The sequence below is a fragment of the Thamnophis sirtalis genome, unplaced genomic scaffold, assembly GCF_051295495.1.
Source record: "Thamnophis sirtalis isolate CommonGarterSnake01/CBP01778 unplaced genomic scaffold, rThaSir2_p1.2 scaffold_10, whole genome shotgun sequence".
Lineage (NCBI taxonomy): Eukaryota > Metazoa > Chordata > Lepidosauria > Squamata > Natricidae > Thamnophis > Thamnophis sirtalis.
In genome coordinates this window covers 29,076,318-29,093,331 of record NW_028261390.1, presented here as the reverse complement: position 1 = coordinate 29,093,331, position 17,014 = coordinate 29,076,318, and the positions used below count along the sequence as shown (strand labels likewise).

The 17,014-nt window shown below is 36.7% G+C and overlaps 1 protein-coding gene across 1 annotated transcript in view; it reads right to left on the bottom strand.

The window, feature by feature from the left end:
- FREM3 (FRAS1 related extracellular matrix 3) overlaps positions 1 to 17,014 on the bottom strand; it is a 69,551-nt gene that overhangs the window by 25,139 nt on the left and 27,398 nt on the right. The window contains exons 4-6 of the mRNA XM_087724343.1: positions 13,593 to 13,823; positions 13,322 to 13,447; positions 7,091 to 7,342 (exon numbers count right to left, since the gene is read on the bottom strand). Coding sequence (XP_087580469.1) covers positions 7,091 to 7,342; positions 13,322 to 13,447; positions 13,593 to 13,823 — 609 coding nt within the window. The remainder of the gene's footprint in view (positions 1 to 7,090; positions 7,343 to 13,321; positions 13,448 to 13,592; positions 13,824 to 17,014) is intronic.

Sequence of the window (17,014 nt, the reverse complement as noted above, 5' to 3'; positions counted from 1 at the left end):
GCCGGGAGCAGCTGCAACTGTACTGGTACGGTGGCTCGTTTGGCCCACCCACCCATCCGCATTCCATACCTGTTTTTAAAGCAACTGGCTAACTGCGCACGCACACATAGTGTGCGGTGCCTGCGCAACCTCCGACAAGCAGCTGGGACTCACAGGGGCAATGGAGTGTGCGTGCGTGCGTGCACAAACAGGATGCCCAGCCCATGTGCAGCGTACCGGTAGCGACGTGGAGAGGAACCCACCATTGGTTCTCTCCTCTCTCCTTCAAACTATGCTCCTTAATCTGAACAGATATTTATATTACATATATTTTCATATGCATAGTTCTCTGCAATTAAGATCAATTTTCAAAATGTATAATGTAAATATGTGGGGTATAGATCAGACTTTGAATTCATTCTCAGATTATTTTACCAATGGCAACCTAACCCCATTTTCTATAGTAGTATAATCATGAAAATGCATCTAAAACTTTAACCTGTGAAATTGAAAAGTACAGTGCACTGTGGATAGTAAAGATCTCTTTTGTAGATTGGATATTGATAACAACTACACAAAAGAAAGCCAATGGCAAACACAATTTATATATGATAATACCCTTACATTTTATTGTAAAGGATAAAATGGGAGGAAGAATATGTACATCTATCTCCAGCTTTGTAAAAGTGTGTAATTATGCCTTCTAAAAATGCAGAAATATGGATCAGTGCCTATTTCATGAATTGTTAATAAAACATATAGGCAATAGCTTAGAAACAACCCAGGTATTGCTCAAAGGTAGAATATATATAAACCCACATTTCTTCATATTAGTAATCTGTTTGTACAATCTACGTTAACTCATGAGCCTTAATCACAAAGGGAAGCTAAGGAAGACTTTTTGAATAGCATATAATTTAAATCATATAACGTAATTGCAAATTAAAGACAAAGCAAAACATTAACCGTTTACTCTATCTTAAATTATGGTTCCTGTGACCATTGATGTTTAAGATTTTCATTCACCCCTCCCAAAGTCTGGGAGGGCTGTAATCTCAACATCTAATTGTGCATTAAAACCTTTTATTTCCTTATCTATTAGCCATTTCATGAGGAAATAATACTTTTATTATGAAAAATACTACCCTCCTCACTTTTGTACAGCAATAAAATGTTCTGTGTAAACTACTCATTTAAAAGCTATTTCTGGTTTCTCAAAGGGGCCCTCAGAGTATTTGCTCAGGCTGGCTATTCCCCAGTGGTCCCTCCACAATTGAGAAACATGTGTGCCAGTGCTGAAACCTGTTCTACCTGCCCTGCCACTTAAACATTCCTGTAGAAAAACATGGTAAGATTTCCACTTCCTTGTAAAATCACAAGTTGTTTGCATCTCCATCTTCAAAGCTCATTATGGTATAACTGGATCCTTTGTTGAGTTACACATGATCAGGCAGCATGTTTCTGCATAACAGGAAAATAATACAGAACCCACAGCTTCCTAGAGTATGATCAAGGGCCAGTAACAAAACCCATATTGTTCACCCTTAGGTGGAATATGAAGATCAAAGGACTAGATTTTTTTGGTCTTGAGTACTTGATTATGCAGCTTTTTCTTTAATAGGAAACATGAGCAGTTTGCTGGTCTTATAGGTCACCATCTGCCATGATACCGTACAGAACAAACAAACCACTGATTTACCTTCTAAAATTCTTAAAACGAAACCTTCCTATCAGTTCTATATGCATTATTTAATATGAAAGACATACAATTTTCACAGTGCAAAACTACGGTATTTGTAACATATGTTGTAGTGACGTTGTATCAAACAGAATCAAAATCTGATTCTTTTACCAGATTACAAAATAGATGTTGGATTAAACAAACAGAAGCTTTAATCCCGAGCCCCCCAGATCACTACCCTCTATGTGTCAGAAATCAGAAATTATACTCTTAACATTCTGGCTGGAAATCCTGAAAACAACAGCCTCATTGGAAAATACCAGGTGGGGGATTAGGTGATCTTTACTACCTCCTATACTTTGGTATGCATGGCAGGGGTGAAATCCAGCAGGTTCTGGAGAACGGTAGCGGAAACTGAGTAGGGTGGGAATAGAGATTTTGCAGTATCCTTCCCCTGCCATGCCCACCAAGCTGCACCCACCAAGCCACACCACACCCACAGAACCGGTAGTAAAAAAAAATTGAATTTCACCACTAGACTGCATGGGTACTGTTGTCAGTTTTCAAACAATTCTACATATTCATTTCTTGATGTTCACTAACAGAATTCATTTCTTCATAAAATGGCAGCCAATTAGTCCAAGAAAGTCAGGCTCTCCCAACACTTCTAAATAAGGAATGTCCAGTTATTGTAGTAGCCTACAAGGTGCCCAAAGCAATGTCTTTCAAATTTTTTACAAAAGATGTAGGATTTAAATAACTGTCCCCTTTGTTATATCATCTGGCTCATTCATCCCCACCTTGATTCTCTCTGTTGTCTTAACTTCAGTTTCCATTACTTCCAATCAGCATGACTAATATCTGACTGAAGACTATGGAATTGAAACTCAACACGTTTCAAAGACATCAGGTTGGAAAAGGTTTCTCAATCATATGAAACCTCATTTTGAAATGTCTTCTTCTCTAGGGTTTTGCAGCAATTTAGAATATTATTTGACTTGGGAAGGTGAGTTAACTTATTTGTGCTTCTGGCCAATTTATTACTGTGAAAAGACACACTGATATTTCCCTTTCTATTGCGGTAATTTACCAGAATTGTTGACAAGCCATTTTCTCACTGGCAGAAATGCTTTCCTTACACTAGTTATTGGACTCAAGACAACACTTGTCCCTCTCCATATAATGCTCCAGTATCCTAGTCCTGATGCATAACTGTTGGCATAGTTTGCAGTTGTCGCTTCCCCCCTCTCCCATTGCATCTAATAGCAGCATGCAATACATTTGAAAGAAATGCTAACATGCTATTATTTCACTTATTGCAAGTTGTAGCAAGTTGCGAAAGGGTTTTACATTTAACAAATTGATATCTTTGCTTTCAGATGCCCCCTTTATTGAAATAGATTGTTTGAAGATCATTAGACAAATTCATGCAATATGCACTTAAAGCATGAAAGGGGAACAATGTATTCTATCATCCTTTTCTATGACAGATGGTATGGTTTAGGTTTAGGTTTATTGGGATTTATATGCCGCCCTTTTCCCTGAGGGGACTCAGGGCGGCTTACAACCACAAGGGAAGGGAGTGCAAGGTCAGAAACAAAACAATATGTGAACAAAGAAAAAATGGTAAAACACAACTTTCATTCAGCAATCAAACACTCGGGCGGGTAAATTGGAAGCCTATCCCCAGGCCTGCTGGGAGAGCCAGATCTTGAGGGCTGCGCGGAAGGTCTGGATAGTGGTGAGGGTACGGATCTCCATGGGGAGCTCGTTCCACAGGGTCGGAGCAGCAACAGAAAAGGCTCTCCTCCGTGTGGTCGCCAGTCGGCATTGACTGGCAGATGGGATTCGGAGGAGGCCCAGTCTGTGCGATATCTTTGCTGATTCAGGCCCTGTAGTAGCACAGGAGATGGTACCCTAACATCTTGTACTAATGTGTAAAAATCTCTTCTTTACTTGTTCTCAGGGATGTCTGCTGCATCATACTGGCAATAAAGAAGTAGAAATAGATTAGGAAAAGAACTGAGCTATGTTTAAGAAAAGTTCCAAATTGACTAAATAAATTTTCTCTCTTAAAAAATGTGATAGGAAGCCATCTGAATTTTGTTCCACTCATAGGTGCTTGCAACTTTTTCCCAAGAAGCTTGAGAAGTGTTGCCTGTCCATCTACCCAACCCCAAATCAAATTTCCCTTCCAAATGGCCATGTAAAGACACATACTGTACAGACTCCCTGTGGAATAGCCAACATTCTTAACACATGCTCAGCTGCAAATATGGTGAAGCCTGGCAGGAGTGTGTCATTTACTGTACAGAATGAAATGAAGCACTCGAAAGCTTCTCTTCTGTCTTTCTTTGGGTTGCAGAAATGAGACTGTTCTTTCCGACATGAGTAAATGAAGTCTAGCTGCAATACCACCATATTCACAAGCATCCCTCTGTGTCCATTTATCTGGATCTTAACCAGTGGTGGGATTTACTTCCCTTCCCTACCAGTTTGCAAATGTGAGTGCATGCGCAGAAGGTTGTGCATTACGTTGGGGTGGGTAGGTGGAGCCTCCTGCAGCCACCACTACTGGTTCGCCCAAATCATAGAGGACCGACTGAATAACACCTCTGATCTTAACATATATATTTAGCTGCGATTTAATCATTACTGTAACTGGTCTTGTAGATCTTTCACAAATTCAGTATTGCAGGCTAATTCTACTCACGATCCTGACTGGCTCTTTTGAAGAGTACAACAGGCTCAAAGTTGACTCAGTCTTCCATCCTTCTGAGGTTGGTAAAGTGAGGACCCAATTTGTTGGGGGCAATATGCTGACTTTACAAATCAGTTACAGAGGATTGTAAAGCACTATGAAGCGGTATATAAGTCTATAATAGTGCCATAATAGAGGTGGTTTTTTTTCAAAAAAAATTATCTTCCACTGGCCTGACTTAAGAATTCCAACTCCAGAAATGCTGAAGGTTATAATGTTCTCAAATTGAGCTTCACTTCTGCTAATTAAATGGGTTCAGTCTATAATTTTCTTAGCTATTATGTAGAAGACTGCTGCCTTTTTCTAGAATGTTTTTAACTTCTCAGTTTACCGTGCCTTATGGTATCCCCCAATTGTCTTCCACTGAAATACCAACCAGACCTAACTCTGCTTAACGTCTGAAACCAAACAAGAGCAGAAAGATCTGCTACTTGCTAAGGCATTTCCAGGTAACCTCCCCGCTCCCCAAATATTTAAGTAGGTAGCAGCTTAGGAAATGTACTCCTAAAACACAATGTTCTACACTTTTATGAGAAGCTTCTCTTTGAATGTTACAACTGATCGTCTGAACTACTTTACTTAAGAACGAAATACAGTTCTGTGAGCACCGAGACAGGCAGGTTTCCTGACGCCAAATCAAGTTGAGATAAGAAGGACACTGGAAACTCTGATTGTTGGGCCCATTAATGCCATTAGTTTTGAGACAAGTACACAGCATGGAAGACGGTTCATCTTTTGTTGCCAAATGGAGAAGATTTTTTTCCCTCCAGGAAGTATTCTCCTCTTCTGGCCTTTAAAATCTGGGAAAGAAAATAGCTCTCTGATTTTTACAATTGCTTAATTCTCTCTTTATCCTCCTTTCTTATTGGCAAGAACAGCACAAAGTAAGAGGGATGCCATGCAAGTGAAAAGTGCAATGCACTTTATACTGGCTCTGTTTAATAAAGAAGCATAACCAACTCCACTCTCTTGAGGTCTCTTTTTTCCAGTCTTTACCATCTTCCACTGAAGAAACCCATTTATGATTTCCTTTCCCTCTAACTCCCAACTTCTGACAGGAATTATTGCATTTCTAGAAAGAATGGAGCCAGCATATCATAAACATGTAAAAGCAATTAAAGCTTTCTCATGTATTGTTAGGTCAGACAGCCTCATCATATTTATTACTGAACAAGTCAAATTTTCATTTTCAGGAGAGTTGCTGAGTATCTGAAGTGAATAGATGCAATTATATACAGCTGTGGGCAGAGTCAGATGCTGGTAATAGGCCAGTGATAGATATTGTATATAAAACATGCTGTCATTCTTTGAGAAAAATGAGGTGAGGAAATGAAGAAGGATACTACTATTATTGATGCAGCTGCTGCTACTATACTACTACTATACTACTATGATTATGCAGTGGAATTTGTTTTCCACTGCATAATCATAAGCCAGGGGTCCCCAACCACACAGGTCTGTGGACTGGCACCGAGCCAGGGCATGCCACAAACCAGGCCTCACAAACAAGTGAAGCCCCATCAATGGGATGCAGGTAGCCTGTGAAAACACATCCTGTCCATGGAAAAATCTCTCTCCATGGAACCAGTCCCTGGTGCCCAAAAAGTTGGGGGCTGTTGATGTAAGCAATGCATTTTCTAAAAAATTAAAATATTACATCTGTATTGCTTTTGGATTTATATAGCAAATGCATACATTAAAAAGAATAAATTAGAAATAGAATTTGTAGAACAAAGCAATTGAAGTAGGTTTTATTTTCAAGGATAGGTGCTTAGCACTAATATAGATGCAGATCACAGTTCTGAGCAGACAGCTATATAATTGTAGTGAGAGTCAGTTGTTGTTGCCCCCCCCCCTTAATGAAGACTGAAGTTTTACTTCAAAGATATTTAAATATAACAAGCCTCTGAGAATCTAATATAGCATCTCTGCCAGTAGCACAAACAACTTTGGCTGACAAACATCTCTAAAAATCTGCTTTGAAGAATTTGGGAACCAAATCAAATTTTAGTCACAAAGTTGAAGAAAACTGTATTGTTGCATGAATCAAATATTCTTGTGCAACAGTGTGTGTTTCCCTTAGTCCAGATTGAACTCATTTTGCTTTTAAGTAATAATTTGAGAGTTAGTTCTGTCTCAAATGTTCAACTTTCCAAGAAACATATTTTTTTTCAATTTAAACTAAAAGCTGAAACAATGGATAAAAAATATTAGACCTCAACAGAAACTAAATATCCAAATAAAATAAAAATAACCCATCACATCTAAAAGTGCAACAAAATGTCCAGATAGAACACATATACAAGTTAAGCTATAACTTATGATTGAAAACATGATTCTGTAATCTAAGGTACATATGTAGGGATAAATGATAGACAGACAAGAGAGAAAAGATTGAGTTAGAGGGAGAGATAGAGAGAGATGATAAGAGATAGAGAAGATAGAGATAGAGAGATAATGACTGTGTAGATAAATACAAGAAGTAACTAATGGGATCAAGACCTGAACAGCCAGTTATATGATTGAAGTGAAAGTCAGTTGTTGTTAATCCTCCTTTAAATTTAATGGAGGGAAAATGAGGGGGTAAGTATTGAGGGACCAAAACTTAAACAAATGCATTGAATATTATAAACTTTGAAAAGATGTCTATCATTATTCTTTCTACTCACGATCATTTGTATCAGCTAAAATGATGACATTAGTACTGGAAAATTCAGCTCCAATTTTTCCACCCAATGGCATACTTAAAGTGACATTAAAAATTTCATCTTCCTCATAAAGTGAATCATCAATAATTATGACCCGGCATATTTTCTCCTTCTCATCCTTATGAAAGCGAATTAAACTGGTATGGTCATCAGGGCGAGATATGTAGTCAGAATATGACAAGACTGTAGAAGGAATTGTCCCAGTGGCAGTCCCTTAAAGAAAAAGAAAATAAATGACAGTGAATATGTATTGCATTTACAATATTTTTTTTTGTATGTATAATACACATTTAAAAGGTTGCGGTGGCTCACTGGCTAAGACACTAAGCTTATCGAACAGAAGGTCGGCAGTTCAGCAGTTCAAATCCCTAGCGCCACGTAACGGAGTGAGCTCCTGTTACTTGTCCCAGCTTCTAGCAGTTCGAAAGCACGTAAAAATGCAAGTAGAAAAATAGGAACCACCTTTGGTGGGAAGGTAACAGCATTCTGTGCGCTTTTGGTGTTTAGTCATGCCGGTCACATGACTACGGAGACATCTTTGGACAGTGCTGGCTCTTTGGCTTTGAAACAGAGATGAGCACCACCGCCTAGAGTCGGGAACAACTAGCGAGGGGAACCTTTACATTTATAGTACACATATATTTCCAATATTTGCATTTGTAACTTTGTTATATTTATAGTCATATAACTACAGCATGGAGCATACAATGTTCAAATGTTTATGGGTCTATTAGTAGTTTTACATCAAGCAAATACAGAATTAAAACCAGTATCATAACAATTAACATCTCTGTGCCACTTAATGAGTATAAGTCAATTTTCTTTCTCCCCAAATGTTTTCCTGAAAACAATATGTCTTCAGATACCAAACAGGGAGGGTTAGGATACTCCCGATATCAGGAGGCAAGCTGCTTTAAAGAGGGATCTATCCATGTTATCTCTGTGTGCATGTGTAATATATAGATTACAGATAGCAGAAAGCAGCATCTGGAATAACTCTTTTTCCAGTTTCCAAACTGATAACAATAGCGTGATGCTCAAAGTCCAATTTCTGAAGTCCACCTTTTCCGAATTCTCTCCAGATTATTAGAAGAAAAGTAGACATCCTAAGGCCTGTTGGGTGATTGTTTCACATATATTTCTTATCTAAACAGAAGAACATAACAACCATGGTTGGCCAAAAAAATAAATAAATCAGTGAGATAGGCAACTTTCAAATTTCTGTCAGAAATTGGAATTCCTTATGGCAAGTTGACAGTGAGCACTAGAAACCTTCATCCCTCCCCTTTCCTTCCTTCCCAGCAGTAGGTAAGCAGTGGCTTCTTAGTGGAGGAGACAGTAAAGGATTGTGTGAATGGCCAGGAAATTGTCAAGCAATACCAAAAATGAGGAGCTTAGTAGTAGTATCAAAGCAGCCACAACTTGGCCAAATTTCATTTCCTGAGGAGTAATGGATCCTGTAATTTAGCCCATTTGAGGTACCTTGGTTCAAAGGTTGTCACCCTATGATGTGCTATTTCCCAGTTGAAGGTAATGGCAAGAGTTTTATCTGTACCTATATGATATTAACACATACATTTACACATACCACTTACTTAAAAACACTGGAAATGCAGTAAAATGTAATAAAGTCCATCATTAAAAAATAATAATTGTAACTGCATAAAATATTAATAGCTTCTTAAAATGATTTCTTTCTCCTTGTCATTGCTTATAATGTGACATAATATCTTAAGATTAATAGAAACAATAGCAAATGTGCAGATGTAATTAAAGTTTATCTCACAATTAATTGGGTAATTAAGTAATGTTTATGCACTCTATCATTAAGACAATATATTCACTAATATATTTGTATATATTAAAATGCCATCATATAAATACATCGCATAAGTAACAATTTCTCCTTTATCAGCCATTTCCTTATTACCAATAGTGGATCTGCCCTTACATGTAAAGTATTAGAGGTATTTCACTTTTTCTTCCCCATTTCATATGAGGAACAATTATAATTAGGAAGTTTTCACTAAATTATATTCATGTTTAAATATGTGATATGTGGGAAAGACCTTGGGACACTTAACTAGGAGATGTTGCTAATGGAACTATCAGATAAGAGACAGTCTAGTCCTCTCCTGGGTAATGAGTGGAACAAGACCCTTAGGAAAGACCCTCCCTAGTTTCCCAGTCTGTACAGGAGGTGGGAAGGGAGGAATGTATTTTCAGACTTGCAAGATTCTGTCACTATGGCTTTACAATAAAATAGAATTAGCTCACATGATTGTGATTACTATCTAATTTACCCTATGAGGCTAACAAAAAAATTACATATTATATTTTATTAACAACTTATTTCATCAGGACCATTTTCCATACACAGGCTTTATTTATGACTTTTGAAAAGGTATTTATTTACAATATTTCTCTATTACAGCATTTGTGGATCAATTCCACTAAATAAGATGTTTGTTAAGAGAATCTTTAAACAGTAACATCTGTTTGATATTTCATGCATGTGAAAAATCCCATCTTAAGCTTCTATAACCTTAATTTGGCATTTAATGGACATTTGTCTCTAGTGACAGCCCTTTTTACTATAAGTCCATTGAATCAAGTTTTTATTCTGGGTATATGTCATAGGCTGTATAAAGGATTCCTGTAGGACATGAACGCAAAACTCAAGTGAACAAACAATATTGTCAATCTAATCTATTTATACTAGATAGAATTGAAACTAACTAGAATGAGCATTTCAAGTTCAGATGTAATAACATACTGCAGCTACATTAAGAGTAAAAGCAGAATATTTCAATCTAATCTTCTTGTAATGTGAGGTTCAACATTTGCTGTAGTTATTTCATGAGAAGTCTGATTGTTTCTTAATTAGCACAAAAAGAGATTGGATATATCAATCAATGAATAGTTTATACGTATTCCCTTAGTTGTGTAAGACATTTCTTTCAAGAAGTAACATCACCATTCATACATGCACATAAAACTGTGATGCACAGTTGAATATTCAGATGTGTACTATTTATCAATAGAAGACTTTTTGTTAACTTTTCCCTTTCATTTAGAAAATGATTCTTTCAAACTAAGTCTGTATATTAACTTGTAAAAGTTTACAAGTATATTAACTTAAAAAATATAATACAATTTATTCCCCACCAAATTCTATGTTTGGTCCAGGTGGTCTGGACAGTTCTACTAGTTTAGACTTTTAAGCCCCATATTTAATGTTCCACATATTAAGTATTCTTTTTATCTAAATGTAGACTATAAATAATTGTTCTAAACCAAGCTTCACTATACTCTAAATGGTTGGAAGAAAAGGAAATCATTCAGGATTGTTCAGGCATCTGAACAATCAAAGTAGCTAACACAAACCAGTGATTTATTTACTTGTGAGAATTAATCTAATATGACCTATACAATGCATTATTGGTGCAAGAAAGCAATAATGTCCTCCAAAAATGGCTTTTAATTTAAAGAAAAGAAAAGTTCACAATAAGCACATTGTAATTGCTATGCCCTTATTTTTTCCCTCTAATTAATTGAAAAAGCAGATATTGCTAGCTCAATTATGCCTACTCTCAGTTCAGATTGGCGGGGGGGGGATTTGTGTGCTTTATTTGGGGAGTACACAAAGTTTGGCAAGAAATGATAGGAATGTAAAGAAGAACTGTTATCTCGAAAAAAGGGCAAATATACAAAGGAAGGAATTTATTTGAAGCAGTGGGTTGTCTTTTCAATTAAAACAGAGTTTAGATTACATTGGCAGAAATACAAAGATACTAAGAGTTTACTTCAAACTTTGCATCTTTGAGAGGTAATATGTGTTACTCCCTAACATGTATAGTTTGGAAGAACTGCTATCTTCCTGTTACTTTATCTAGAAGTAACATGACTATGATGAATAGGTCTGGTCCCAACAAGGTGAAAAAAATGAAGAAATCAAAATAAGCAGAATCCTTACTCTCCTGTACTTATAGCTTTAAGTACAGGTAGTCCTCAACTTACAACAGTTCGTTTAATGACTGTTCAAAGTTACAACAGCACTGGAAAGAGTGACTTATAACTTATGTTTTTCATACTTAAGACCATTGAAGCACACGTTCATGTGATCAAAATTCAGAAGCTTGGTAACTGACTTATATTTATGATAGTTATAGTGTCTCAAAGTATGTCATCATCTTTTGCAACCTTCTGACACACAAAGCCAGATTCACTTAACCCCTGTATTGCTAACAACAACTGCAGTGATTCACTTAAAAAATGTGGCAAGAAAGATCACAAAATGGGGCAAAACTCACTCAACTAATGTCTCACTTATTTTGTGTTGTAGGTTAAGGACTACCTGTAGTAAACATTTAACATAAATGGCACATAGCAAGAGCTAAATTATTTCCTCCCTTCTCCACAGCATTCCCCATTCATAGAATCAAAAGATGTTTACATGCTGAGTCCTGTAGGTACAACATGGAAGATTCTATCCTACATAGAAGCTAGTGAAATGTAAATTAAAACATTCATTTTTCTTGCCTCCAAACTATTCTGAATGTTTAGGAGTCTAGTATTACTTTTCAAGCTAAAACTCTCTTTTTACACATGCAATCCTCTGAGTGTTTATTCTATAGTTTTATTGCATTAAATGAGACTAACTCTCAATGAACTGAGCATAAAACTGCAAGCCCTAAAATTAATTAATGACCTTACACCTCGTTATTCTATCACAGCTCTGTTTCTAGTTAGGCCACCTAGTAAGGCTCAATATGAAAGCCTCTAACTAAAGGAATCTAATATTCCTTTTTAAAGTGGCTATGAACCTGTTTTTATACTTTCATCTCCGAGCTATTACATCTTGCAGCTGTGCTGGCATACCTAACATCTTAGACTGACCAACAGCTGTCATGCTTCACAAGCACAACTTGACTAGCTGCCTAACCCATGGTGTCATAAACCTTGCAGAATATGCACCAGGCAGAACTTCTTCCTGCCTAATAAGGAAATAAAGTATCAGGGGAAAATGATCTTACATATACTTTCCACTAGTTCTCCCATTACGGTATAACAAAACTGAACAAGAAAAATACAGAGGTATTGTATTTATACTAGCATATTCAACATTTTTAGTACCTATTCATCATTTCTACATGTTACTTGGCAGTTTGCTCTAAAAGCCAATTTACAAATTTTCTGATGAATACAATGGCAACCTTCTGTTCTGCATTTTAATTAAAAAATTAGTTCCACTAAATTTGGTGGAAATTCATGAATGCAAAACTAGCTTTAGAAAATTTTGCTATTGCTCAGGAAAAGAAACTGCATTGCTTGCCTTAATGCTTACATCAGAGAATAACTATCTAATCTGGCATTAGAAGAGAGACAAATATTGGTATTTCCATAACATGACATGAGATCTTGTACAAGTTTACTGAATCTTCTACAATATTATTTGGGAATATGATTTTGAACACAATCCCTGGAATCTTGTGAGGGTTTAGTAATTTGAAAATATCAGATTGCAGGACGGCATCAGAGACTTTTTCAATACAGCAAACATATGCAAAGCAAAACTAGAAAGAAAATGAAAAGACAAATGAAAAGAAAAGGGAAAAAAACCATAGTTATTCCATGCTATTTTTTATTTTAAAAATGATTTTATTCTTTTCCGCACCTAATTTTACCTTTTTTTAAATCCCAATGATCATGCTTCCCTGTGGTTTGTTAAACCTCTTCTCCATCAAATGAAACAAAGAACGGTTTAGAAAGAAAAGAGAAAATAGTTTAAGCAATAGCAATAGCAGTGGACTTATATACCGCTTCATAGGCCTTTCAGGCCTCTCTAAGCAGTTTACAGAGAGTCAGCATATTGCCCCCAACAATCTGGGTCCTCATTTTACCCACCTCGGAAGGATGGAAGGCTGAGTCAACCCTGAGCCGGTGAGATTTGAACCGCTGACCTGCTGATCTAGCAGTAGCCTGCAGTGCTGCATTTAACCACTGCGCCACCTTGGCTCTTAAGGTGAAGAATAGCATGTAAAAAAAATATTCACTAGCAATTTGCAAGCGTTTTGGAACGGTTTTGCCTTACGCTTTTTCTAAAATGGATATACTGTGCTAAGTTAAATCAAATTCTGCTTTATGGAACAAATACAATATTTATATTTGGCATAGGTCAGTAAGAAATACCTTGATGAGTGTAACAAACAACCATTAGTTCATGACTAGTATCTCCAGATCTCCTGATAGGGATTAACAGCTCACCAACATCTTCCTCTACTCTATATTCTGAGTCAGGAATATACACAGTAGATTCTGAAAAAGAGCAGAAGGTCAATATACACCAATCATTTATGACAAAGACAAAATATACTAGATTTGTTAAAAATTATATTCCAGTAAATCGCAGCCAAGGTATGAAAGCTACAATATGAAAAAAAGCAGGGAAAAAGTAACATACCATCACCAGGATCAATGATTTCCACCACTGCCTTTTCTGGCAACTCCAGGGCAGCCATAACTGGATCTGACAAAATAATCTGGAAGGTCTCAGATTCTTCATATTTATTATCTGCAATTATTCTTACTCGCCAAGTAGCCACAGTCTGTCCTGGGTTAAACTGAACCTGTTTCTGAGCTTTTCCTCTGAAATCTTTATCCTTTTCTGCTGTTCCATCTTTAGTCCCAATGCCTACGTAAATGTTTAGAAGAAAAAAATGGATATAAGCCTTGGACTTGAAATACTTATTTCAAGGTAAATTAAGGTATCCTATCTTTCTACCTAAAATAGTTTTAAGGCACTTAATATTAAGACACAAATGAGAATGTAAAATTATAGTTAAGTTTAAATTATAGTTTAAGATTTAAAATGATAACACAACAGTTTTTTTTCTTTTTATGACCCTGTAATCCCTTAATTTGGGGTAATTTAATTTAGGGTGACTAAATGCAGCTGAGCATTTACTGGCTGGATACCCTTCCTGATGCCTACATGGAGTTTGTAACAGACACTTTCTCTTAGCACACTGAGAGAGAAACATCTGCTGCTACCTAGGACTGAACTCCCAAACTTCTGAGTGAGAGACAGGAATTTTCACACTAGGCCACTATGCCTCTCAATGATATGGTGTGGTACCTCATCACCCAAATGACAGCCATTTCGAACCTCACATGGTAGGCATTTTATTTGAGTTTCCACAATATACTCCTAAAATTGCAAAGTAACTTAAACAAGCTTAGACAGTGATATATAAGTCAATCAAACTTTTGAGCCAATACAAAAATGAAGGTTGATTCCAGCGGTGAATTTATATTAATTAATTTTGATAACTCTTTTTTTTTTTTGAGATTTTAGAGACACTTGTATTACTGCAATATTGAGAACTACCAGATTAGGCTCATTTTGAATAATTGTAAAGACCTAACTTCATTATTTGATTGAAAATTTATATTAAGATTGTTCAAATCTTTTGAAGAATATGCTTTGAAATGTATCGGAATTCATCTTAACAACCTTTCTTTGAATGTTTGAGCAGTTGCACCTTTATCCTGGCTCTACGACTCTTTGAATGTGCCCTTGCATCTGATTAGGTGTATCCACATACTTGCAAATACAGCTGTGTAAGCCTAGAAAAATATATCACTACCTTACTGATTCTAAGAGACAAGCTGGGTGGGCCCTTCTGTTCTCCTGAAGGACTTACACAGTTCTAATATTAATACAATGCTTTAAAATGCAAGAAAGAATCAAAAGTGAGAATCTAATTACTGGGAAGTAAGAAAATTCGATACTAATTTCTGCCAGGACATGGAAAATTTGCTGATATTTTTGGGAACGGTTTCCATTTTGACATCCTGGTGCAAAAATGTGATTTCAGTTATTGCAATTTAAGTTTACTTTAACACCATGAATTTGAGCTTGAATTTGTTAATATCTAATGTTTCTACTCAGCTCAGCTTTAAAAAGCGACTTTTTAAATCAAATTATCATTTGGGACTGTCAGTTACAAAAAATTTAAGAATAATAAATCTTCTGCATACAAAAGTACACATTAAGTCACATTCATAGCCAATTCTAGAACAAAACATCATTTAAACATATATTCTTAAGTATATTAAACTCCCAAGGGAAATATCACACATCTTTGTTGTACTCCTTGCTCAGTAATGAATTGCTGGCTAGGAATTTCATTTATTTTTACACATTCTTTACTTCTGTCATATACTGTATCACTCATCACATTTAGCAACCAACTTCAACTTTCTATATTTGTGCTAAACATTCCATGATTCATGCCTCTTCACTTTGTCTAAATCAACAGAGTGTTATAAACGTCTTTTATAATAAACTTTCAATTATCTTTCTCAATGCTGAAGAACACTTTTCTGGTCTGCCATCACCAGCTTTTAGTCACTTCAGTGTCACTACCTACATTTTTCCATTAGAGTTCCATCAATATATTGTCAAAGCATTGCCAACAAATAAAACTGCCTGTAGTTTATGTAGTAACTCTTGTTACTTTTCTATTTTGTAGAATGAAATGTACAAAAGATCCATCTTCCAATTATCAATAAAAATATATAATTCATACAGATTAAGCAATTCCTGTAGAAGGACTCTGGAAGCAAATCATAATAATATATGCAAGCATATAGGTCCCTTTTCATAATATTTTTTCCTGAAAATTACCATATATAGCAACAGTTCCACTCTTCGATATATATATATATATATATATATAACTATCATTCTAAATACTCCTCCCATTTTCCCTTCACCTCAGTTTCACCCCAAGCCATTTCATCTTTTTTATTTTTAATTCCATTTACTCTGGTGGAGATTCTTGGTTAACTTACTTCACTCCCCTCCAAAATAATTATACTGTATTTCTATCAAACATTTTGTCTGTCTCTTTTTAATCTTAACCATTTCTTGATTTTCTTGCCAATATGTCATTACACATAATATATATATCTTTCTCTCCTTTCTTTCTCTTACCTTTCTCTGTTATTGTATTTCATAGGCATGCTTATTTTTTTTACAGTATATCCAGTGGTGGATTTCAAATTTTTTAGAACCTCTTATGTAGGTGTGGCTTTTGTGGGAGTGGCTTGGCAGTCATGTGATCAGGTGGGAGTGGCTTGACAGTCATGTGACCGGGTGGGCATGGCCAACTTGGAAAATGTGGTAAAACTGACTTAACGACACTCTTTTTAGAAACCATAATTTTGAGCTCAATTGTGGTCATAAGTTCTCTCTCTTTCTTTCTTTCTTTCTTTCTTTCTTTCTTTCTTTCTTTCTTTCTTTCTTTCTTTCTCTCTTTCTTTCTGTCTATCTCTGTGTCTGTCTGTCTCTCTCTCTCTCTCTCTCTGTCTTTGGGGCTCTTTGTCTCTCTCTCCCTCCCTCTCTGTCTCTCTGTCTCTCTCTCTGTCATTCTCTCTGTGTCTGTCTCTCTCTCTGTATATCTCTGCCTCTCTCTGTCATTCTCTCTCTGTGTCTGTCTGTCTCTTTCTCTCCTCCCTCTCCCCATCTCTGTCATCCGGGAAGACGAGAAATGCGAGGGGTTCCGCCCCCTGCAGATGGCCTCTGGAGTCATCGCCGGCCGCGCAGAGCCTCGCCGCTGCTCCACACCGTGGAAAACATAGGCCCGTGTGCTCACAGCTCGTAAAATTACAGCCTCGGAGACTTCATAATGGTGGGAACTTGTTCTTACTCGCCCGGGCTTCTGCAGAAGCTTCCCTCTGAAGCCTTCTGAGGGAGGAAGGGCCAGTTGGGAGAGGGGCTTTGGTCCTGCTCTGGGCTGTAGTTGCGCCGGGGGCACGCACACCTATGTTTTCCATGGAGTGGGGCCATGGCCGGAAGACAAGGAACGTTAGGTGCAG